The sequence below is a fragment of the Scyliorhinus torazame genome, chromosome 6 (genome assembly GCF_047496885.1).
Source record: "Scyliorhinus torazame isolate Kashiwa2021f chromosome 6, sScyTor2.1, whole genome shotgun sequence".
NCBI lineage: Eukaryota > Metazoa > Chordata > Chondrichthyes > Carcharhiniformes > Scyliorhinidae > Scyliorhinus > Scyliorhinus torazame.
Window position 1 is genome coordinate 286154344 of NC_092712.1, and position 24069 is coordinate 286178412.

The 24069-nt window shown below is 47.0% G+C and overlaps 1 protein-coding gene and 1 long non-coding RNA gene across 4 annotated transcripts in view; one reads left to right on the plus strand and one right to left on the minus strand.

Moving 5' to 3' along the window:
• ropn1l (rhophilin associated tail protein 1-like) overlaps positions 1-24069 on the minus strand; it is a 127059-nt gene that overhangs the window by 63136 nt on the left and 39854 nt on the right. For all 3 annotated transcript variants that reach the window (XR_011947874.1, XM_072509789.1, XM_072509790.1), the window contains exons 4-5: positions 19968-20129; positions 3736-3911 (exon numbers count right to left, since the gene is read on the minus strand). Coding sequence is in view for 2 of the 3 variants with exons in the window: in XM_072509789.1 (XP_072365890.1) it covers positions 3736-3911; positions 19968-20129 (338 nt within the window). In the remaining variant the exon portion in view is untranslated. The remainder of the gene's footprint in view (positions 1-3735; positions 3912-19967; positions 20130-24069) is intronic.
• Positions 14427-15722, plus strand: LOC140425476 (uncharacterized). The gene is made up of 3 exons (XR_011947875.1): positions 14427-14572; positions 15397-15454; positions 15612-15722. It is a non-coding gene; the product is annotated as an uncharacterized lncRNA (long non-coding RNA).

Consider the following 24069-nt stretch of genomic DNA (forward strand, 5'->3'; position numbering starts at 1 on the left):
CACAAACTAGCTGACCAGCCAACTGAGCTAAACTGGTCCCCGTTCGTAAAGAAATAGGAACTAATTTTCATGCGAATCCAGCGGCGCGCATTTACCGCTGCACTGCAGTCAGCGGCTGAGCAGCAATGTATCAGTCCACCAATCACATGGAGAACTGTGAGGAATACACTCGATGAAGCTTCAGTATTTTGCATCTAAAAGTGTGATTATTTCAAACTTATGGGAATCAGAGGGCCTAACACCATAGAGGCATTTAAGGGGAAGCTAGATGCGTATACGAGTGAGAAGAAAATAGAAGGATAATGTACACATGGATGGGATGATGGCAGGTAAATGTAAACTCCTGCAGATAAGGAAGGGAAGATGGGCAACATGTGCACATCCCTTGTCTTGTCAGCAATGGTCAGTGAGTAGCACTCTTGCCTCTGAGTCAGAGGACTGTGTGGGTTCCCTCTTGAAACTTGAGCAGACAATCCAGCTTGATGCCCCATTTTCTACCTAGGGAGTGCTGCACTGTCAGGGGTGCCAACTATCAGACAGGATGTTAAACTAGGCACTGCTTTATCTCCAGCTGAATTTAAAAGATGCTATGGCATTATTCAAAGGTGTACAGAGAAGTTCTCCTAATGCCCTGGTCAACATTTATCCTTCAACCACTGTCATTAAAAACAGGTTATTTGGTTGTTATATTTTCCGTTTGTGACGCCTTGCTGTGCTCAAATTGGTTGCCATGCCTACATCGCAACATTGACCACACTTAAAAAGTACTCCAGTGGTTGTAAACCACTATGTGACATACAGAGATCATGAAAGGGGTTATATAAATGCAAGCCCTTTCCTTCCCTCGTCAGTAGCCTGGAACCAGCTAAGGATGAACGGACATTTGAAGAATAATAATCTATTGGGTATAGTCAACGTGGATTTATGAATGGGAAAACATGTCTGATTAATCCTGTTGGAAATGTTTGAGGATGTTACCATCATCGCTGATAAAAGAAAGTTGGTGGACGTAGTATACTTCGATTTTCAGAAGGCTGTTCATAAAGCCCCCACCCAGAAGGTTCATTCACAAAATTAAAGCACATGGGGATGGGAGGCAAAATACTGGCATGGATGAAGATTGACTAATAGGCAGAAAACAGAGAGTAGGTATAAACGGGTCATTCTTGAATTGAAACCTTAGGACGGGGATTGTTGCCATAGAGATAGTGCAACGAATGTTCATCAGATCTGTTCCTGGGATGGCAGAACAGTCCTACGAAGAGGGATTGGGGAAACTGCACCCGTATTCTCTAGAGTTTTGAAGAATAACAGGTGGTCTCATTGAAACCTACAAATACTTAAAGGGGTAGAGAGGGTAGATGCAGGTTTTCCCTGGCAGGGGAGTCTAGACCCAAGGGGCAAAATTTCAAAATAAGGGGGAAGCCACTTAGGACCAGGATGAAGAGAATATTTTTTACTCAGAAACTCTTCCTCACACAAAGAATTTGTTCACCTCAAAGGCCTGTGAACACTGCCAGTGGATGTCAGCAAGATTTTCAACATTTGGGTGGTGAGCGGTGAGGGAGTGAAGGTGGCACTGTCCAGCCAGATCACAGCTGTATAGGGAAGGATCGCTGGGTAGAAATCAGGAGCAGGCACTCTGGCAGATTTTCTAATCGCTGTCGCCGGAATGTCGTGGTCAAGTGGAACATCCCTATAGCCATGGCAACTGGGGTTTGTTGAATTTTCTGCTTTTTGCAATTCAGATGCTCACTGCCCATGCCTGCAGAGCCATTGGGGAGTTGCCGTCACCTCCTGTTTTTAATTTCAAATTACCAACATTCACATGTTTTCTTTTTATTGTCGGTAACGTAAAGGGCACCCAAAGCTTTTCTCCAGGAATATAAATAGTAATGCATGGGTTTGGAAAGTGCTGCCTAAGGAACCTTGGTGAGTTACTGCAGTGCATCTTGTAGGACGCAGGGTGGATTCAGTGGGAAATCCCGTTGACAATGGTGGGGTAGAAGATCCCGCAACTGGGCAATGTTGGACCGCCTTTCATCGCCAAGAAACACGCTGCACAGAGGCCAGACAAACTCACCCATGTGATGGGCTAAAAATTGATGCGGAGGAGATATTAGAAAGGCGTATTAAAGTTGATAAGCCACCGGGACCAGATGAGATGTATCCAGAGATGCAGAGGGAAGTAAGGGTGGAATTTTCAAAGGCATCTTCCATTATTTTCCATTCTTACTTAGATACAGGGGTGTTGTCAGAGGATTGGAGAATTACAAATGTTCAAAAAAAGTAAGGATAAACCTTTGAACCTGCACCGCTGTCAGTAAAATCATGGCTGATCTGATTGTAACCTCAACCCTACATTCCTGACAGCCATTCACCCCCTTGTTAATCAAGAATCTATCTACTGCTGCGTTAAAAATATTAAAAGACTCTGCTTCCGCCGCCTTTTGAGGAAGAGAATTCCAAAGACTCACGACCCTCTGAGAGAAAACATTGGCCGGGTTTCTCCATTCCCCACTGTTGCGATCGGGAATCCCAATCGGGCCGAGAATGGAGTGTCCTCCGAAAAATGGGCGGCAGACCAGTTGCCATTTTCCCCTCCCCTGCAGCTGGTCATAAAGTGATATCCATCCTGCGCGGCGGGGAAATGCACATACAGGAATAGAATGCAATTCATGCGCTGGAAACTTGATTCACGCCCCCCTGGCACCGAGGTGCTGCAACCCCCACGGTAGGAAAACACCTGGCGGCCTTTGGTGTGGGGTTGGCCAAGCGCTGGCATGGTGGAGCCTGATGGGGGTACAGGCGCTGATAGGTTGTTCCTCTGTTGCTGCCGGAGTGAGGGGGGGGGTCCCCCAAGGGTCTTGGGCTTGGGCTGTTGGTGAGGGATTGACCCTGGGAGGTATTTGAAATTGTGAGAGGTCGAGACAGGGCCGATGGGGAGAAACTGTTTTCTCTTCGGCGGAAGGATCCAGAATCAAAGGACACATTTAAGGTGATTGGCAAAAGAATCAATAGTGCCATGAGAAAAGCATTTTTTTTTTTTACAGAGAGTGACTAGGATTTGGAAGGCACTTCCTGAGAGTAGAGTGCTGGCAGATTCAATCATGGGCTTCGAAAAGAAATTGAATAAGTACCTGAAGAGAATGAAATTGCAGGGCTACGGGCTGGGTGGAACAAAGGGGAGTCAGACACACTGAATTGCATTTTCAGAGAGCTGACAAGGACAGGATGGGCTGAATGGTGTAATTGTGTACTGTACCCATCCTAAAATTCTATGATCTGGAATTTATTATGAGGAATAAAGTCACAATAGTCCCAGGTGACCATCGACTGCTTTCCCCTTTGAGAGGAAGAGCTGACTGGTGGTGATTTAACTTGAGGATCACCACACCTCAGACAAGGTTGTGAAGGCAGGGCCTTCATGAATAACCTCAGCCGGTGTGGGAATTGAATCCGTACTGTTGGCCTCGCTCTGCATCACAAACCAGCTGCCCAGCCAACTGACCTAAACCAGAATCAAAGGGAAGTGGACAAAGGCAATTGGATTCTGCTGATACTTACATCATTAGTATTCCTCAATGTACTATTGCCTTGAAGCTATTGTTCTGTACATTTCAGGTTACTAGTCAACAAGAGTATCAATTCTACTTTTGTCTGCAGTTACACATATCTGAAGTTAAACTTTCCAGCACATTTATAACTCTCAGACTGGGCTGTATTTATACTCACACATCTTCCTTGAGCGCTTGAAGAGTCGCTTGAATTTCAGACTCCAGGATGTCCACGTCCATCGATGCCAGGTAGGTGTACAGAAACTTGAAGGTTTCGAATTGGATGTGGGCAGCGCCTCCCGTCGGGTCAGTCGTTAGGATTTCACAGGCATACTTCAAGGCACTGAATAGATTCTTCAAAAACAAACATTTAAAAAAATATCTGCTGCGTATGGTTTTGCATTTAACAGAACACGTGACTTTGTGTTGGCATAAATGGTACATTCTTAGCAACCATCTTACAAATGCTTAGTTCAAATTTGAAAGAATTAGCTTTACAAATGGTATGATTAACTAATGGCTATGGTTCTGGCATGGCTGCCGGGTTCACTGGCAAGGTTTGAGGCTTTGGGAAGTTGCCACATTGGAGAAAATGCTAGAACAGGGAAAAGATTGTGACTATTTCACCTCCATGCATCATTAGCATTGTTAGTCATCTCCCAAAGAATATTCACCTGGACGCATGGCACTGTTAGAAATTTGGTGCAATGATGACGTTGTGACCCATGTGTTTTATTGCATATCACGTGCATTCCTGTCACTCCTTGGCTGAGGACTGACAATAGATTCGTAATGATAGTAAAGCAACCAGGATCTGTAGAACTAAGTGGGGAGGGAGTCACTTGGGGAGAACTGTGTAAAGTTCTTAAACAATGAATTATCAGCTGATTCTACACCATGGAAATGGTGATGAGAGCATAAAAAGACAGCAATTTATTTTCGGATTATCTAGAGTGTCTATTCTCCATGCCCTGCTGTTCTGGAGTCCCTTGTTATATGTTGTTTTACTGATGTGGCTCCTGTGCTTGGTTCTCCTGTCCCCCATTTCTGTTATTGCATACATGTTACTGTAAGTTTGTAGCTATTTATAAAGGGGTAAAATGAATCATCATTGGGTTTAAAGAACAAAGAACAAAGAAATGTACAGCACAGGAACAGGCCCTTCGGCCCTCCAAGCCCATGCCGACCATGCTGCCCGATTAAACTACAATCTTCTACACTTCCTGGGTCCGTATCCCTCTATTCCCATCCTATTCATGTATTTGTCAAGATGCCCCTTAAATGTCACTATCGTCCCTGCTTCCACCACCTCCTCCGGTAGAGAGTTCCAGGCTACCCTCTGTGTAAAAAACTTGCCTCGTACATCTACTCTAAACCTTGCCCCTCTCACCTTAAACCTATGCCCCCTAGTAATTGATCCCTCTACCCTGGGGAAAAGCCTCTGACTATCCACTCTGTCAATGCCCCTCATAATTTTGTAGACCTCTATCAGGTCGCCCCTCAACCTCCGTCGTTCCAGTGAGAACAAACCAAGTTTATTCAACTGCTCCTCATAGCTAATGCCCTCCATACCAGGCAACATTCTGGTAAATCTCTTCTGCACCCTCTCTATAGCCTCCACATCCTTCTGGTAGTGTGGCGACCAGAATTGAACACTATACTCCAAGTGTGGCCTAACTAAGGTTCTATACAGCTGCAACATGACTTGCCAATTCTTATACTCAATGCTCTGGCCAATGAAGGCAAGCATGCCGTATGCCTTCTTGACTACCTTCTCCACCTGTGTTGCCCCTTTCAGTGACCTGTGGACCTGTACTCCTAGATCTCTCTGACTTTCAATACTCTTGAGGGTTCTACCATTCACTGTATATTCCCTACCTGCATTAGACCTTCCAAAATGCATTACCTCACATTTGTCTGGATTAAACTCCATCTGCCATCTCTCCGCCCAAGTCGCCAAACAATCTAAATCCTGCTGTATCCTCTGACAGTCCTCATCGCTATCCGCAATTCCACCAACCTTTGTGTCGTCTGAAAACTTACTAACCAGACCAGTTACATTTTCCTCCAAATCATTTATATATACTACAAACATAAAGGTCCCAGCACTGATCCCTGCGGAACACCACTGGTCACAGCCCTCCAATTAGAAAAGCATCCTTCCATTGCTACTCTCAGCCTTCTATGACCTAGCCAGTTCTGTATCCACCTTGCCAGCTCACCCTGATCCCGTGTGACTTCACCTTTTGTACTAGTCTACCATGAGGGACCTACCATGAGGGACCTTGATTTTTTAAAATAATACTGAAGCATTTTGGTTACAAGAATGCTTTCCAGACCCCTCCCCCTGTTGGTTGGCCGAGTTTTTTGACCTTCACCCCCTGCCCCCATATCCCACTCTGGTGAAAAATCGCATGGGATAATTTTTTTAAAATTTAGTGTACCCAATTCTTTTCTTTTCCAATTAAGGGGCAATTTAGAGTGGCCAATCAACCTACCCTGCTCATCTTTTTGGGTTGTGGGGGTGAGACCCATGCAGACATGGAGAGAATGTGCAAACTCCACACAGACAGTGACCCAGGGCCCTCGGCGTCGTGAGGCAACAGTGTTAACCACTGCACCACCGTGCTGCCCTAAATCGCATGGGATCATGTAGCAGAGAATAACAGGCCCATCTTGCCTGTGTGCACTGTTTGGAAACGTTAGTTCCACACCACTGTTCTTTGCCCATCACCCTGAGTTTTTAATTTCCTTCAGACATTTATCAATTCCTTTTTGAAGGTTGCTGTTAAAGCTGTTTCTTCGACTTTCAGATCATATCGTTACAGTAGCACAGTGGGTAGCACTGTTGCTTCACAGCGCCAGGGACCCGGGTTCGATGCACGGCTTGGGTCACTGTCTGTGTGGAGTTTTCACGTTCTCCCTGTGTCTGTGTGGGTTTCCTCCAGGTGCTCCGGTTTCCTCCTAAAGGCCCCAAAACCATGCTGTTGGGTGAATTGGACATTCTGAATTCTCCCTCTGTGTACCTGAACAGGTGCCGGAATGTGGCAACTAGGGGCTTTTCACAGTAATTTCATTGCAGTGTTCTTGTAAGACTGCCTGTGGCAATAAAGATTATTATTATTATTATATACATAAATCTGTCTCCTCTGGTTACCAGTGGAAAAGGATTTTCCTTATTTACTCTGTCAAACGCCTTTATCATTTTAAACACTTCTATCAAATCTCCTCTTAAGCTTCTCTGCTCAAAGGACAATCCACGTTTCTCCAATCTCTCCACGTATCTCAAGTCCCTTTCTCGTAATTCTGGCCATACAAGTAGATCCCATCTGCATCCTCTCTTAAAATGTGAAGTCCAGTATTGCTGTTCCTGTTTATAATCTACAGTAAACTTCCAATGCCTCAACAACTTTGCTAGATTAGGAACACAGGAAATTTTCAGTTCTCGAAGTGGAACTTTTCCCTGGCACGAATATTATGTTCGGGGCAAGCCTGGAGTCAGCACGTTCGGGAGCGGATGTCAAACACACTCCCTCCTCAGATTGCATTGTTGATATAACGCTGGCCAACTGACAGCCATTCAGTGTGAAACATAAGCTCTGTGAAAGGTTGAGTGTTGCCATGGAAGACCGCCTTGACTATCGGCCCACCCACCAGCCATAAAGACAGATGGGCAATGTACAAACCACAGTCAATCACTGAATAATTACTTTAAATTGGCTTCTCGATTGTCAGGGGGCGTACTTCCGACTAAATGTTCGGGTCACTCTCCCCCACACCATACAGACAGCAGGGTGATCCAATCCCCCACCCCCAATCCTCGCCGATATCAGTGCCCCACCCCACCCACAACTGAGCGACATTCTGCTGTGGGGTTGCTAAAGGCCGTGTGCCCCCTTTATGTACCTCTATACGCCCCACTGCTTGGCAGTGCCAACCTGGAACTTCCTACTGGCACCCTGACAGTTCCAAGCGAGCACTGTCAACCTGGTGTGGTCATCAAGTCTATCCAGAGACTGCAACAGTGTCTGCAAGAAGGCAGTCATTGAGGAACCTTTGGTCTTTAATGTCTGAGTTCTGCCAACTGTTTCTATGGCATTTAATTACCTCCAGTAAAGGCATGCTATTCAGGCATACGTTGTTGAAAAAATCCTCCATGAAAAAAATGCAGTCAGACTGAGCACCTGTTCTTTCTAAGAAGCACTTCAGAGTTAATGGACTGTGAAGTGCTATAAAACAAACAAAACTAATTCCTCCATTGAAAAAGCCTTCAGTTGTCAATCAAGTAGCTTGTAAAAGTCAATGCAGTGTGAAACAGAATGTAAACAATGCAGTTCAAAGCTTTTAGACTTCTCAGAAAGCGCAGAGGCTTGAACAAGTTAATGGGGCATGAAATGGAATGTAAACAAAGCATTTCAAAGCTTTTAATGGCCACAGAGAGAAGACTTTCATCTTTAACCTGACATCTCTTTGAAATAGAGATGCTGGGAGAGAGTCAATGCTTTTCTAAGCAACAGAGAGGAGACTAGCCATGTGGCCCCCATCTCGGGGGAGACTCCTGACCTGAGCCCTTCCAGCCTAGCCCAGGACACCCCAAACCCACCTCCCTTGAAGGACCGCTTCCCTCTGCACACAGGCAGTGGTTAATTTGCCCACTGCCACCCAGAGGTAAGTGTGCAGATGGTACTCACTTCCTTGCTCCCCCTCGGAGTCCATTATGCCTGGTATCCGCATTGAAGGACCTGCAGTGATTTGTGCCCGTGTGACATCTCACTGGGCACACTGGGGGTGGGGGGCAGGGGCAAAGGGACCATACCAGAAGACTGCTGCATTTGACTTTAATCTCACAAATGACATTAAAATTAATGCAAATGAGCTTTGATCAGATACTTGCCCTTTCTGAGCCGGATCCTGATCACGGCAGCAAGAGCGGGCCAGTAGCGTTGGAAACTGTTTAAATCTCAGCGTAAATCCTGTAAATCAGCCTCTACCAGAATTCTCTTGACATAGTGGGATTTGCACCTCCCAGCTTGGGTCACTTTCTGTGTGGAGTTTGCACATTCTCCCCGTGAATGTGTGGGTCCTCCGGGTGCTCCAGTTTCCTTCCACAAGTCCCGGAAGACATGCTGTTAGGTAATTTGGACATTGTGTACTCCTTCAGTGTACCCGAACAGGCGCAGTGTGGCAACTACGGGATTTTCACAGTGCACTTTCACGTGCATGTTGTAGTCTGGAGTTATGGATTCTCATGGTAGAAGCTCCAGCTTTCTTTCCATCACCAAGCAGACCATGGAATCTCTCCCATTCTTACTGCCTGCCTATTCGTGTGTGTGTGTTGAAAACGTTTGCAGGTTGATAATCAACCTGTTTGGCCACGTTGTGAATGCACCTTCCAAGGTCATCAAATCCTGGGGGTGGACCTGAACTCGGAGCTTTTGGCCCAGAGGCAGGAATGCTATCCAATTGCACCACAGGAAACATCTGTTTGCCGTGCCCTGTTATAATCTGTCCTTTCTGAAATTGTTCATATTCTGGTGGCTCTTCTCATTCTGCCTGTTTCAATTCATTTTGCTTCCTTACTCTCCATCAACAATCTTGCATATCCAAAAATTGCATTTCACTCCTTTTCTTCATCCTTATTCATGTTTGTCACATAACTTTAACTTAAATATTGTAAGGACCCTTCTTATTGATTCCCTTATTTCCCATTTCTTTTATTTTGCTGTTACCATTTTTGATCCATGGATATTTAATGGACATTTACCTTTAAGTTGGGCAGAGGAAGGGAGGAACTCAAAAGTTGCAAAATAATACAATGTGCTATGGAGGTTTAGCTTTTGAACAGAAGAACTCAGACTTTCTGGCACCTGAGAGGTCGGAGGGATTTGGTTCAATTGGTTGGCTGGTAGCCAATGTATTGGCTAAGGCCCGTATCCTGCCCGGCAACAGACAATGATTGGGTTAAGCCAGATGGGTTGTTTTCAGAGAACCCAGTAGAAAAAGGTCCTGGACGCTGAGAGAATAAGCTGTGAGCGTGGGTTCAATTGCCGCTAGCCTGAGGTGTGGTGATCCTCAGGTTAAATCACCACCTGTCAGCCCTCCCTCAAAAGGGGAGAGCAGCCCATTGTCCTCGGGGACTATGGCGACTTCAATTCACCCACTGTAAAATATCAATCAATAAAAATATAGATTCTGAGAAGAGCAGCAATTGGAATTAATCTCTACAACATTTTTGGTTGTTGATGCTTATAACAAATTAAAAGGGGCTTTAGGCAAGCTGATCTCTGCTGGGATGATAGCAGAGACAAAACAATTGGCCTCAATGACTTTGGGTAAGAAAATAAATTCAGCCAGTGTTTCTTCTCAAATGCTATTTTGTGAATTCAGATGTTGTGTGTGTGTGTGTGTGCGTGCGCGTGGATCCATATAGATTGGGTGAGATAAAATTGGGCTTATTTGTTGATATTCACTGTAGTTGAAAAGACCGCTGATACTCAATTGTCAAGGATTACACATAATTGCAGGACCAGGGAGAGACAATTATACCAAGTGAAGAGTCAACACGAAGGGGGAAACAAACATTTCTAATCTTAAATCCAAGTTTGGGCAGCACGGTAGCACAAGTGGCTAGCACTGTGGCTTCACAGTGCCAGGGTCCCAGGTTCGCTTCCCCGCTGGGTCACTGTCTGTGCGGAGTCTGCACGTTCTCCCCATGTCTGCGTGGGTTTCCTCCGGGTGCTCCGGTTTCCTCCCATGGTCCAAAGACGTGCAGGTTAGGTAGATTGGACATGTTAAAATTGCCCTTAGTGTCCAAAAAAGGTTAGGAGGGGTTATTGGGCTACGGGGATAAGGTGGAAGTGAGGGTTTAAGTGGTTCAGTGCAGACTCGATGGGCCGAATGGTTTCCTTCTGCACTGTATGTTCTATGTTGTGGGTAAATAGTATTTCTGCTCAAATGATGGCGGTAGAGCAGGGGGCAGGTTCTGAGTAAAATCACCCTCTTCCTCCCCTCACTGTGGAGTTTAGGAAACTGCACATTGTTGCAAACCACAGCATGCCTGATAGTTGGGAAATAACAGCACCAGCACGCTGCTCCACGCGGGTGCCTACAGGAGGGTCCAATATCTCTACCCGGCATCTGGACTTCAGCTTGATTGCTGTGAAGAAAGAACGCTAGATAGAGAGTCAGCCCAGCCTGAGATGGACTCAAAGCATCAATTGTTAAGGCTGGGAGTGTGACTAGTTGATATATGTAGTTCAAGATGCCTAAGGAGGGTGTGAGGAAAGTAGAGTGAGTTCTAACCATACAAAATATATTGTTGTGGATCATCATCACTGGGTAAAAATCCCAGAACTCCCTACCCAGCAATATTGCAGCAATATCTTCATCACATGAACTACAATGGCTCAGGAAGATGGCTCATTACCATGATCTCAAGAACAAAAGAGGTGAGCAATAAATGCCAGCCTTGCCAGGGTTGGCAATATCCGAAGAGTGAATTAAATCAAAGTGCCATTGGTTACTTTCACTGGAAATAAAGGAGAACAATAGTAAATGTACACAGCGGAGTGAGAGTTAGAGAATATTCACACATATCGCAGAAATTCTCACTGCTGGCATTGTGGAAGGTGCAAGGTAAAGCAATATTCTTTTTGTATAGGGAGAAAGAAAGAACTTTCATTTATATAGCGCCTTTCATGAGCGTTGGACATCCTTGAATCTTTTACAGCCAATGAAATACTTTTAAAGTGTAGACGCTGTTATGATGTACGAAACATGGTGGCCAATTTGCGTACAGAGCTTCCACAAACAGTAATGTGATAATCACCTGTCAATCTGATTCAGTGATGTTGGTCGAGAGATAAGTCAGGACTCTGGAGAACTCCCTTTCTTTCCTTGGGAATCCATTTTGTTTACTGGGAGAACAGATGGAACTTTGGTTTAACATTTCATCCATAAGTGCCATTCGACAGTGCAGTACTCCCTCAGTACTGCACTGGAGTGTCAACCTGGACCAAGTCTCCGGAGTTGGATCTGAACCCACAACCTCTGCACTCAGAGGAGTGAGCACCAGGTTTGGGTTTGGGGAGGGGTTTATCAGTTGGGTTAAGCTCCTATATAGAGCCCCGGTGGCGAGTGTGGCTACGAATCGGCGGAGGTCGGAGTATTTTCGGCTGTATCGAGGGACGAGGCAGAGGTGCCCCCTGTCCCCCCTGTTGTTTGCATTGGCAATTGAGCCTTTGGCCATGGCATTAAGGGAGTCCAGGAAATGGAGGGGGGTGGTCCGAGGGGGAGAGGAGCATCGGGTGTCGTTGTATGCGGACGACCTGTTGCTGTATGTGGCAGATCCAGTGGAGGGGATGGTGGAGGTCATGCGGATCCTAAGGGAGTTTGGGGACTTCTCGGGCTATAAGCTCAATGTAGGGAAAAGTGAGCTCTTTGTGGTGCATCCAGGGGACCAGGGAAGAGGGATAGACGACCTACCATTGAGGGCGGAAAGGAGCTTTCAGGATCCAGGTAGCTAGGAGCTGTGGGGCCCTGCACAAACTTAATTTGACGCGGCCGGTGGAGCAGATGAAGGAGGACTTTAAAAGATAGGATGTGTTGCCACTCTCGCTAGCAGGCAGGGTACTGTCGATTAAAATGATGGCCCTCCCGAGGTTTCTTTTTGTGTTCCAGTGCCTTCCTATTATGATTACCAAGGCCTTTTTTAAGCAAGTAGGTAGGAGCATCATGGGTTTTGTGTGGGCAAACAAGACCCGAGTGTAAGGAGGGGGTTTCTGGAGCGTAGTAGGGACAGGGAGGGCTGGCGTTGCCGAATCTGGGTGGCTATTATTGGGCAGCCAACGTGGCGATCATCTGCAAGTGGGTAATAGAGGGAGAGGGGGCAGGATGGAAGAGGCTGGAGATGGCGTCCTGCAAAGGAATGAGCCTGAGGGCACTGGTGACGGCACCGCTGCCGCTCTCGCCGACAAGGTATACCACGAGTCCGGTGGTGGCGGCAACGCTAAAGATCTGGGGGCAGTGGAGACGACATAGGGGTGAGATGGGAGCCTCGGTGTCGTCCCCGATCCAGGAGAACCATCGGTTCGTCCCAGGAAGGATGGACGTGGGGTTTCAGAGCTGGCATCGGGCAGGGATCAGAAGGATGGGGGACCTGTTCATAGACGGGACGTTTGCGAACCTAGGGGTGCTGGAGGAGAAGTTTGGGTTACCCCTGGGAAATGCGTTCAGGTATATGCAAGTGAGGGCGTTTGTGAGGCGGCAGGTGAGGGGATTCCCGTTGCTCCCGGCACAGGGGATTCAGGACAGGGTGATTTTGGGTGTATGGGTCGGAGAAGGCAAGGTTTCGGCGATATATCAGGAGATGAAAGAAGAGGAGGAGGCTTCGGTAGAGGAGCTGAAGGGCAAGTGGGAGGAGGAGTTGGGGGAGGAGATTGAAGAGGGTCTGTGTGCTGATGCCCTGAGCAGGGTTAATTCCTCTTCCTCATGTGCCAGGCTCAGCCTGATACAGTTTAAGGTTATTCACAGAGCGCATATGACAGGGGCGAGGCTGAGTAGGTTCTTTGGGATGGAGGACAGATGCGGGAGGAAGCCCAGCGAATCACACCCACATGTTCTGGTCGTGCCCGGCACTGGATGGGTTCTGGAGGGGTTTTGCGAAGACTATGTCCAAGGTGGTGAAAGTCCAGGTCAAGCCAAGTTGGGGGCTGGCATTATTTGGGGTGGCGGACGAGCCGGGAGTGCAGGAGGCGAAAGATGCCGGTATTCTGGCCTTTGCGCCCCTGGTAGCCCGGCGGAGGATCTTGCTCATGTGGGAGGATGTGAAGCCCCCCAGTGTGGAAGCCTGGATAAATGACATGGCGGGGTTCATTAAGCTGGAGAGGATAAAGTTTGCCTTCAGAGGGTCTGCGCAGGGGTTCTTCAGGCGGTGGCAACCGTTCCTAGACTATCTCGCGGAGTGTTAGAATGAGGTCGGTCAGCAGCAGCAGCAACCCAAGGAGGGAGGGGGGGGTCTCTTTTGGGGGGTGGATATTTGGGCGGGCGGGGGAGGGTTTTTTCCTAGCGGTACTTGTTAAAAAAAAAGCATATGGGAGGGTTAATATGTGCGGGAGAAACCCATTGTATAAGTTCTGTATTATGTTTGATTGATATGTTTATGTTCTGTTCTGTTCTTTTCTCTTTTTCTTTTCTGTTACGGGGGGGGGGGTTTAATTGGTTGAAAGTTTTTGTTGGAAAAACTTTGAAAAAACATCTTTTTTTTTAAAAAGAGGGGCGAGCACCATTACTGAGCTATTGCTGACAGAATGGGGACATTTAAATACAGTTATTCCCCACATAAAGATCCTGGAGGAGGTTACCCGTTTTGCTCAGTTGGACGAAGAGTGGTTGTCTCTGGCGTCAGAAGATTTTGTCAGTGAATTTTGGAGTGGGGTAGAATGACAAGTGCCTGAAAAAGCATGGCTTTCTCAAATGCAGCCCCCAACTATCAGGCACGCTTGCATTAATGTGATTTTCCCACCATAAGCAATGGCCAGTAATGAACATAGTTTTTGAAATCTCCGCTTAATATAATCCTCTCTCCCAGTTGTTAGCAGTTGCATCTATAATCTCATCACCAAAGTAATCGCACTTTAACCAGGCGAGAACAGTTTACTGAAACTGCTTGAAGGCCCGACTTTGTCTGAAATCAACATATGTCAAACATTACAAGTGCCTTTGTAATTGACAGAAGGTAGGCAGCATTTGCCTGATGTAGTCAGCAGTCTGTGATAAGCAAGGGCACTCACTGTAAGTGGTGGGAACTATAATGGAAAACCTCATTGTAATGTGCAACTCGTATTGTTTGACAGGTGGTGTGCTAAAATAAAGATCTGCTGTGTATGCTCATATGACACAAGCAAAATTCTAAGCAGAGCCTTGACCTCAGCAGATTTCTCCGAGTCCCACTTGCTCACATTTTGGATGAGAGGCTCCAGAAAATCTGTACATTGGATCACTAAATGGACGAATAGGTAAGAGAAGATCATTTGTGAGATAGCTCTGACTGGTGGACTCACTCAGGGCTCCCCTCCCCCCACCCCCCCCCTCCCCCCCACCAATGCTGTCCATCACACTTACTGATGGCTTCACTGTACGAGTGTGGGTCAGTAAGCTGGTATCGGGGTCAAAGCAGGGTCTACCCTGCACTGTTTGGGAAACAGTCACCCATATTGGCCAATAGGAGTCTCTCCAGCAGTAGTAGCAGCTTGTCGTTTCAGGTGAGAGAGCGAGAAGGTGCCTCCACCTTGAGGGATCCTTTCAGCAAATTTTAAAACTTTAAAACTGAAACTAAAATGGCAACAGCAGCAGGGACACCATCGTGTGTGTGTGTGGGGGGGGGGGGGGGGGGGGGGGGGGGCTGTCTCCGAGCAGCTAGCCTATTCCTGATGCCTTGGAGGCTCATTGCTCTTGGACATTTGATAACCCATTTACTCACACTTGTGGGCAGGTAGCCCTTCTGACCCCCACCATGCCTCTAAGAAAATAGCCCAGGGACGACAGGATGGTGCCAGCAAACTGGAATGCCAGTTGACGGATATTCGCTTCCAGCTGCCTTCATATTCACCCCCATCTGAGGGCACCAATTGTGCGCATGATGTGGAAAGGTTTGACTGCTGAATGGTAAATGGTAGAAAGTGTAGAAATAAATCAATGTGCATTTGTGCTGTTGTAGTAAATATGAAGCGTGAACTAGGCATGTGTGAACTAGGCATGTGTGAACTAGGCATGTGTAGTTCCTTCTGGGACCAGAGTCTTACTTCTACTGTAAGTAAATCTTTTGTCCTTACGCTTTCAGTGTGGTCGGATCTGCGAACTCAACACAAAGGGGAATCTTGAGCTCAGGAAATCCAAAGGTAAACGTGATTTACGGATTTAACATGAGCCCCCACATGCAACGTCTCTCCCTCTCACCTGATGAACAAGATTTCAAACCCTCCTTTCTTGCATAATATTATTCTTACACTGTACTTATTAAAATTCACATTCCTGCTGCGCATACAACTTGTTCAGCTGATAAGGAACTGAAAAACTGGCAAATTTCCTGTCAAGACTGCATCAGATAGTGGCAATCGGTAATTAAGTTCATTTGGGAAACTATGGTAACCAGCAGCTGCATCAATGGACTAGGTAAGATGACCTATTTTCAAAAGTACTGTCTGGTAATTTGCTTCTTGCTTCAACTTATCGTGGTTCTGAAGCAGTTATAGTTTAACTCCAAATAGCAAACGTCTGACAGCTCCATCTGGTGCTTCGAACTGGAACACAATATTGATGCAAATACTTCAAAACAAATTCATTGGTTGTGAGATGATTTGAAACGTACCGTGAAAGGTGCTATCTAAATGCAATTTCTTTCTTTCACACGCCTCACCCTTGGCCTAGTAAGCCTGGTTTCCTCTATTCACTTTGAGAACAGTGACGGTTTTGCTTCATGAAATCTTGCATCCTACAACAAGAGTGGCTGCCCGTTGTGACAAAGCTATTGGTTAAATGACAGGACAGGTAAGAAAGCCCAGGGGCCACCCTGGGTACACAGAGGAGGAGCTCAGATAATCGCTCTGCCCAGCTAGGTCCGGGCAGGCAATCCTCACCTACCGAGGGGAAAATTCAATGCCAGAGTAAGTCAGAATTGAAAAAGCAGACCAATAAAAGTTAAGCAAGGATAATAAGGACAGTGTGGTGTCTTTCAATTCTTCTTCTTGATCTCACGAGGATGGTTCTACGGTGAGCAGCAGAGGCTGAATCATTGAATATATTCCAGGTCGAGTTAAGACAAGATTTTTGATTGACAGGAGCGCCAAGAGCTATGGGGCATGGGTTGGTGGCAGGTGGGAAAGTGGAGTTAAGGCCACAATCAAGTCAGCCATGATCCTATGAATGGCAGAGCAGGTTTGAAGGGGTGAACGGTCTACTATTTTTAAACATTTTTACGTATGGTTAGTTAAATCAATTTGCGATTTGATTACATTTTCTGTCTGCCTGTGACATGAGGTAGTTTAATGATTTACATCTGACCGTATCTCACTATACTTTCAAAAAGATTGGAGCGGTTGAGTGCACATGAGGAAGGTGCAATAGCCACTTCAGGCCACAAGGAGACTTTGTGTTATTGCCCTGTGTAACCCTATCATATAATTGGGCATCACGGGCATGGTCTTATAGTGGTGAAAAACACTGCTGTCCCTGACAGATACACTTGGAAAAAATATTCTTCAACTTCCCGCAAACTTTTTTTTACCCGCAATGAGGAAGGAACAAACAAACTTGCAATTACACATCACTCTTCCTTCCATCAAGTCGTCCCAAAGCACTTTACAAATAATGGACAAGTCCAATTTAGTGCATAGTGAGGTAAAATAAATGAATAGCCATATAATGTTATTGGTGATTGAAGGAGGGATGCCAACCAAGATACTGGGAGACCTCCTCCTTGCTCTTCATTGAATAGTTTGTACCCACCTGCAATGGCCGCAATTCTCCCAATCCACGATTAAGTGTTCCCAGAAGCGGAAAAACCAGAGCGACCCCAACATGCCGTGCGATGGCACTTTGAAAAATGTTTTCCTCAAACAGGTTTTCCATGCCATTCCCATGGCACACGGGGGTCTGTGCTGGAACTGAGAGGGGTGGGACCTAATCTCTCTGACAAGTCCCACACTTCTGAGATTGGAGCACCCTTTTTAAAGAGCACCCAATCTCAAGAAAGGTGCTGTAGCGCCAAAGCTTCCCCAGATCGCTGGCAGGGCACTCCCCCCACCCCCCTCCCTAATCGCTGACAAGGGCCCCCCACCCCCACAACCCTCCCCCTTCAGCCCCCCTCATTCCCCCTCACCCCCAAATCTCCACTCTTCAGCCCACTCCCACAATCACCCCCTTCAGGCCCTGCACCTTGGCAGTGCTGAACTGGCACCTTGCATTCTAAGGGGTGGCAAGGAGCTGAGCACCCTCCCTACAATTTCCTCCAGGATGCCGAGGGGGCCCATCATGGGAAGTGGGGGTCAGGGGGGCTTGTGCTAGGCTGCAGGGGCTCAATTCAGGTGTCTTTCCTGGGATGCTGTTCATTTGGCTACTCTTCCCATCTGCAACCTGTAAGCCCATTAACGTCACTCTGCATCTAAAAAATTAACGTTTTCCCATAATAAAGTGAAAATGATCTCAACTGTACCCCTAAACCAATTACACAGTCAGTGTCTCAGAAATACACACCTCTCACAATAAAATGAAAGTGATCCCACCTGTACCCCTAAACCCTTTAAAATGTCTGTCAGAATGCCAAGTTTAAAGGTCTGTGAGATAAAGTTAAAAGTAATCCCTTTAAAGTGGTGGAAACCTTTGAAGTAGATTTCTCACAGTCAATTTCATTACTGTTAAAGGATAGAAGCCTGTGTGTACGCATTGAAGGCTGAAAGCTTTGAACTGCATTGTTTACATTCAATTTCACACGCCATTGCCTGTCATGAGCTTTTTGATTGACGGGTCGAGGCTGTCAATTTTGTTTATTTATATAGCCCTGCAGGGAGCAATTAATTCAGGGAAGCAGGTGGTTTTCTAACTAGTTTTTCTTTTACAAGTGTTCTCAAGTGCTTTCTAAAAAAACAGGTGCTAACCCCATAGCTGCTCTTTCTAGGAAGCATTTCGCGGTGGCAGGAGGGGGCCCCCCATTGGCCGGTGGTGGGATCTTCTGATCCCACTGCTGTCAATGGAATTTCCAATTGAATCCACCCCACACCGCCAGGGAATCTGAGGCGGGGATGCGTTGTCGGCCGGACCAGAAGATCCCACCGGCGTGAACAGCAGAAATATCTCACCCTCTATAATTTGAGAACTCAGATTTAAACATCTTAAACTGCTGTGAGCTAACATTGCCAGGCACGACTCCACCTGGGCTGCGTACTTGTAGGACCCTGACACAATAGAGACAGCCAGTGGCAGTTCTTTCACTCGATTTTCAGGACCCTTGTGCCCTGATTCTGCTTGGAGGAGGCTACAAAATGCAGTCCCTATTACTCAGCACCAGTTATTTTATTCTATTTATTTATTTCTTTTCTCTGATTTGTGTAATGTGCCTTGTAATTTTTTTTCTACATTCAAACGTCCTGTATAATTGCAAGCACCTGTTGACTGAGGGGGGGGACAAAAATACTTGTCTTGACCTTTCGGCTGCAATTTGAGACTGTCTTGTAATTCCCTTCTTACTGATGGTTTTCAGGTTCCTTAATGTAATGAATGTTGACTGTCTCAGCCCAGTCTTGACGCTATATTTGCAATCTCTTTCGGAGATGACCCACAGAAGGTTTTCATACCAAATGACTTAATACAGTAATCTTGTTACCAACAGTGCATTTATGACTTTGAATCGTGGAATCCCTGCAGTGCAGAAGGAGGCCATTCAGCCCATCGAGTCTACACCGACCCTCTGAAAGAGCATCTTACCCAGACCTAATCCTCCGCCTTCTCCCCGTAACCCCACCCAACCTCTGGACATTTAGGGGCAATTTTAGCACAGCCACTCCATCTAACCTGCACATCTTTGGAGGAAACTGGAGCACCCGGAGGAAACCCTCGCAGACACGGGGAGAATGTGCAAACTCCACATCGACAGTCACCTGAGGTCGGTATTGAAGCTGGGCCCCTGGCGCAGTGAGGCAGCAATGATAACCACTGTGCCACTTCAATTCATGCTCAGTATTGGAGCTCTCTACCATTATGTTTACTTATTTGTACAAAGGAATCATAGAATCCCTACAGTGCAGAAGGAGGCCAGTTGGCCCAACAAGTCTGCACCGACCATTCGAAAGGCAACCGTACTTAGACCTAACCCCACCCCCTATCCCCGTACTTTCATCCTATAAGACAATTTTGCATGGCCAATCCAGCTAACATACACATCTTTGGACTTCGAGAGAAAACCAGAGCACCCGGTGGAACCCCACGCAGACACCGGAAGAATGTACAAACTCCACACAGTCAGTTACCCAAGGGCGGAATCGAACCCGGGTCCCTAGTGCTGTGAGGCAGCAGTGCTAACCACTGTGCCACCGTGCCACCAGAGAAATTGAGAAATGTAACACAGGGGGCGTCATTCTCCGCCGGCGGGAGTCTCCGTTTTGCCGGCGCCCGGGGGTTTCCCGACGGCGTGGGGCTGCCCCACAATGGGAAACCCCATTGACCGGCCGGTGTTACGGAGACTCCCGCCGGCCGGTCGGGGCAGAAATGTGGCGGGGCGGGTAGGAGAATTTCGCCCATGATGTACGTTATGAAACTCTATTGATATGCAGTGAATATGTCATTCACAATTTACTGTTTTGGAAATTTAAGATCTGTGCTAGTTGCTTAGTCATAAACAGTTGCCAAAGTTATACATACCCCACCCAAGTCACTGCAAGCGAGTGCCAGGAATTTCATCCACTCAAACTCCGTTTCAAAATTGCCTAGGTGTAGAATGTTTTGTAGTTGTTTCATTGGCAGTCCTAGATCTTTCCATTTTTCCACCAACTCCAAGTCGTCAATAACCTTCTTTGTAGAAAGCTAAGGTGCATAATCACACTGCTGTCAGATACTGATTTTCAGTTTGGCAACATTTAAATATCTTGACAACTGTAAACCAAAAGTCAGCTAATATTTAATAGCAACCTAATGCAATTATGACAAATCTATTCACTCCACGTGATATCAAGAAACAGCTGAAGGCACTGGATACTGCAAAGGCTATGGGCCCTGACAATATTCTGGAAATAGTACTGAAGACTTGTGCTCCAGAACTTGCCGCACCCCTAGCCAAGCTGTTCCAGTGCAGCTACAACACTGGCATCTACACTGCAATGTGGAAAATTGCCCGGCATGTCCTGTACACAAGGAACAGGACAAATCCAGCCCTTCCAATTACCGCCCTATTAGTCTATTCTCCATCATCGGCAGAGTGATGGAAGGAGTCATCAACAATGCTATTAAGTGGCACATACTCAGCAATAACCTGCTCGCAGACACTCAGTTTGGGTTCCGCCAGGGTCACTCAGCTCCTGACCTCATTACAGCCTTGGTTCAAATATGGACAAAAGAGCTGAATGCCAGAGGGGAGGTGAGAGTGACATTTGATCGAGTATGGCATCAGGGAGCTCGAGGAAAACGAGGTGATGGAAATCAGGGGGGAAACTCTCAACTGGTTGGAGTCATACGGGCTCAAAGGAGGATGGTTGCAGTTGTTCAAGTTCAGTCATTTGAGTCCCGGGACATCCCTGCAGGAGTTCCTCAGGGCTGTGTCCTAGGCCTAATCATCTTCAGCTGCTTCATCAATGACCTTCCTTCTAACATTAGGTCAGATGTGGGGATGTTCGCTAATGTTTCGCTGATGATTGCACAATGTTCAGCATCATTTGCGACTCCTCAGACACTAAAGCAGTCCATGTGCAAACGCAGCAAGACCTGGACAATATCCAGGCTTGGGCTGACAAGTGGCAAGTAACATTCACGCTGCACAAGTGCCAGACAGTGACCATCTCCAATAAGAGAGAATCAAACCATCATCCCTTTACATTCAATGGCATTACTGTCACTAAATCCTCCACGATCAACTCCTGGGGATTATCATTGACCAGAAACTGAACTGGACTAGCCGTGTTAATACTGTGGCTACAAGAGCAAGTCATAGGCTAGGGACCCTGCAGCGAGTAACTCACCTCCTGACTCCCCAAAGCCTGTTCACCACCTACAAGGCACAATGCCGGAGTGTAATGGAATACTCCCCACTTGCCTGGGTGAGTGCAGCTCTAGTAGCACTCCAGAAGCTCAACGCCCTCTGGGACAAAGCAGCCCGCTTGAATGGCACCCCTTCTACAAATATTAACACTCTCCACCACTGATTGACAGTGGCAGCAGTGCATACCCTGCACAGCAAGAACTCACCAAGGCTGCTTAGGCAGCACCTTCCAAACCCACAACTACTGGCATCTTGATGGAGAAGGGCAGCAGGTACATGGGAACACCACCACTTGGACGTTCCCCTCCAAGTCACTCACCATTCTGACTTGGAAATATATTGCCGCTCCTTCACAGTCACTGAGTCAAAATCCTGGAACTCCATCTCTAACAGCACAGTTGGTCATGGAATGTAACAGAGGTTCGAGAAGGAAGCTTACAATTACCTTCTCAAGGGCAATTAAGAATGGACACATCTAAAGACATCTTAAATCTTATGAGGGTCTCTGCCTCCACCACTTTTCAGACAGTGAGTTCCAGACTCCCTCCACCTCCTAGGTAAAAAAGATTTTCCTCACATCCATCTAAACCTTGTGCCCCTTACCTTAAATGTCTATGCCCCGGTCATTGATCCCTCCACCAAGGGGAAACGTTTATGATCCTGACCTCAACCTGTTCAGTACCCTCCATTTAATGAAGAACTCCTGACAATGGGTGGAATTTTCCCACAAAATGGCAATGTGGCAGGCTTGGACTGAAAAACAGCGTGATTCTCTCCAGAAACACAGCTGAGTTTTCAGACCAGATTTTCTGGCACATGATTTGTGCCATCAGTCTGGTGGGGTGGGACCTGATAGGGCCGTCAAGGCCGGCCCCACAGAGATCGGGGCACCATCTTTAAAGGGCGCCCCGATCTGCATTTAATATAAGTTCCCCAACCTGCCCATGAGCATGGAGGACCATCCCCACAAGCTTCGGATCGACACTCCCCATAACAAAAGGCACGTATCCGGGATACTCCACTCCCTCATCTCACCCCCCACAACACAGTGGTATTGGGGGCACTATCTCCCCCCTCCTCCCCCCGCGCTGTCATTGGGGGTCTCTCTTTTTCCCCCGATCACCACGCATAAAGTGAATCCCCCCCCACAAACGAGAAGGGTTATTCCCCTGCCAGAACTCACTTGGCAGTGCCAACTTCAGTGCCAACCTGGCACTACCCCATGGCACCTGGGCAGTGCCAACTTGGCAGTGCCAGATTGGCAGGTTGGCAATGCCACCGTTCCAGGGCACTGCCTTGCCATGTCCCTCACCACCCAGGGGCTATAGCTCACCTCCGCATCCCCAGCGCGTTAATCGTGACTGGTTCTCGATTTTGAAAACCAGTGGTGATTAGGGCCGGCGTTACGTCACGCCGACTGGGTGGAACGATACGATGTGGGCAGATGTTATGGTGTCAAGCCTGAGAAGTATAGATTAAAATATTACAATTTATGGAAATCAGGTTCATGCCCTCATGTCACCAGTTTGGCCAGGGGTGGGGGGGGGGCAAATCCTGTTATTGCCCACTTGCAAGTTTTAACTGCCATAACGGGATTTGCGCCTGTGGCGAACCGCTCGCCAAATCCTGCCCAACATAGAACATAGAACATTACAGCGCAGGACAGGTCCGTCAGCCCTCGATGTTGCGTCGACCTGTGAAACCACTCTAAAGCCCATCTACACTATTCCCTTATCATCCATATGTTTTTCAAATGACCATTTAAATGCCCTTAATGTTGGCGAGTCCACTACTATTGTAGGCAGGGCATTCCACGCCCTTACTACTCTCTGAGTAAAGAACCTACCTCTGACATCTGTCCTATATCTATCTCCACTCAATTTAAAGTTATATCCCCTTGTGCTAGACATCACTATCCGTGGTAAAAGGCTCTCACTGTCCACCCTATCTAATCCTCTGATCATCTTGTATGCCTCAATTAAGTCACCTCTTAACCTTCTTCTCTCTAACGAAAACAGCCTCAAGTCCCCCAGCCTTCCTTCATAAGATCTTCCCTCCATACTAGGCAACATCCTGGTAAATCTCCTCTGCACTCTTTCCAATGTTTCCACATCCTTCCTATAATGCGGCGACCAGAATTGCACGCAATACTCCAAATGCGGCCGCACCAGAGTTTTGTACAGCTGCAACGTGACCTCATGGCTCCGAAAATCAATCCCTCTACCAATAAAAGCTAACACACCGTACGCCTTCTTAACAACCCTCTCAACCTGTGTGGCAACTTTAAGGGATCTATGTACATGGACACCGAGATCTCTCTGCTCATCCACACTGCCAAGAATCTTACCATTAGCCCAGTACTCTGTCTTCCTGTTATTCCTTCCAAAATGAATCAGCTCACACTTTTCTGCATTAAACTCCATTTGCCACCTCTCAGCCCAGCTCTGCAGCTTATCTATGTCCCTCTGTAACTTGTAACATCCTTCCGCACTGTCCACAACTCCACCGACTTTAGTGTCATCTGCAAATTTACTCACCCATCCTTCTACGCCCTCCTCCAGGTCATTTATAAAAATGACAAACAGCAGTGGCCCCAAAACAGATCCTTGTGGTACACCACTGGTAACTGGTCTCCAGGCTGAACATTTCCCATCAACCACCACCCTTTGTCTTCTTCCAGCTAACCAATTTCTGATCCAAACTGCTAAATCACCCTGAATCCCATGCGTCCGTATTTTCTGCAATAGCCTACCGTGGGGAACCTTATCAAAC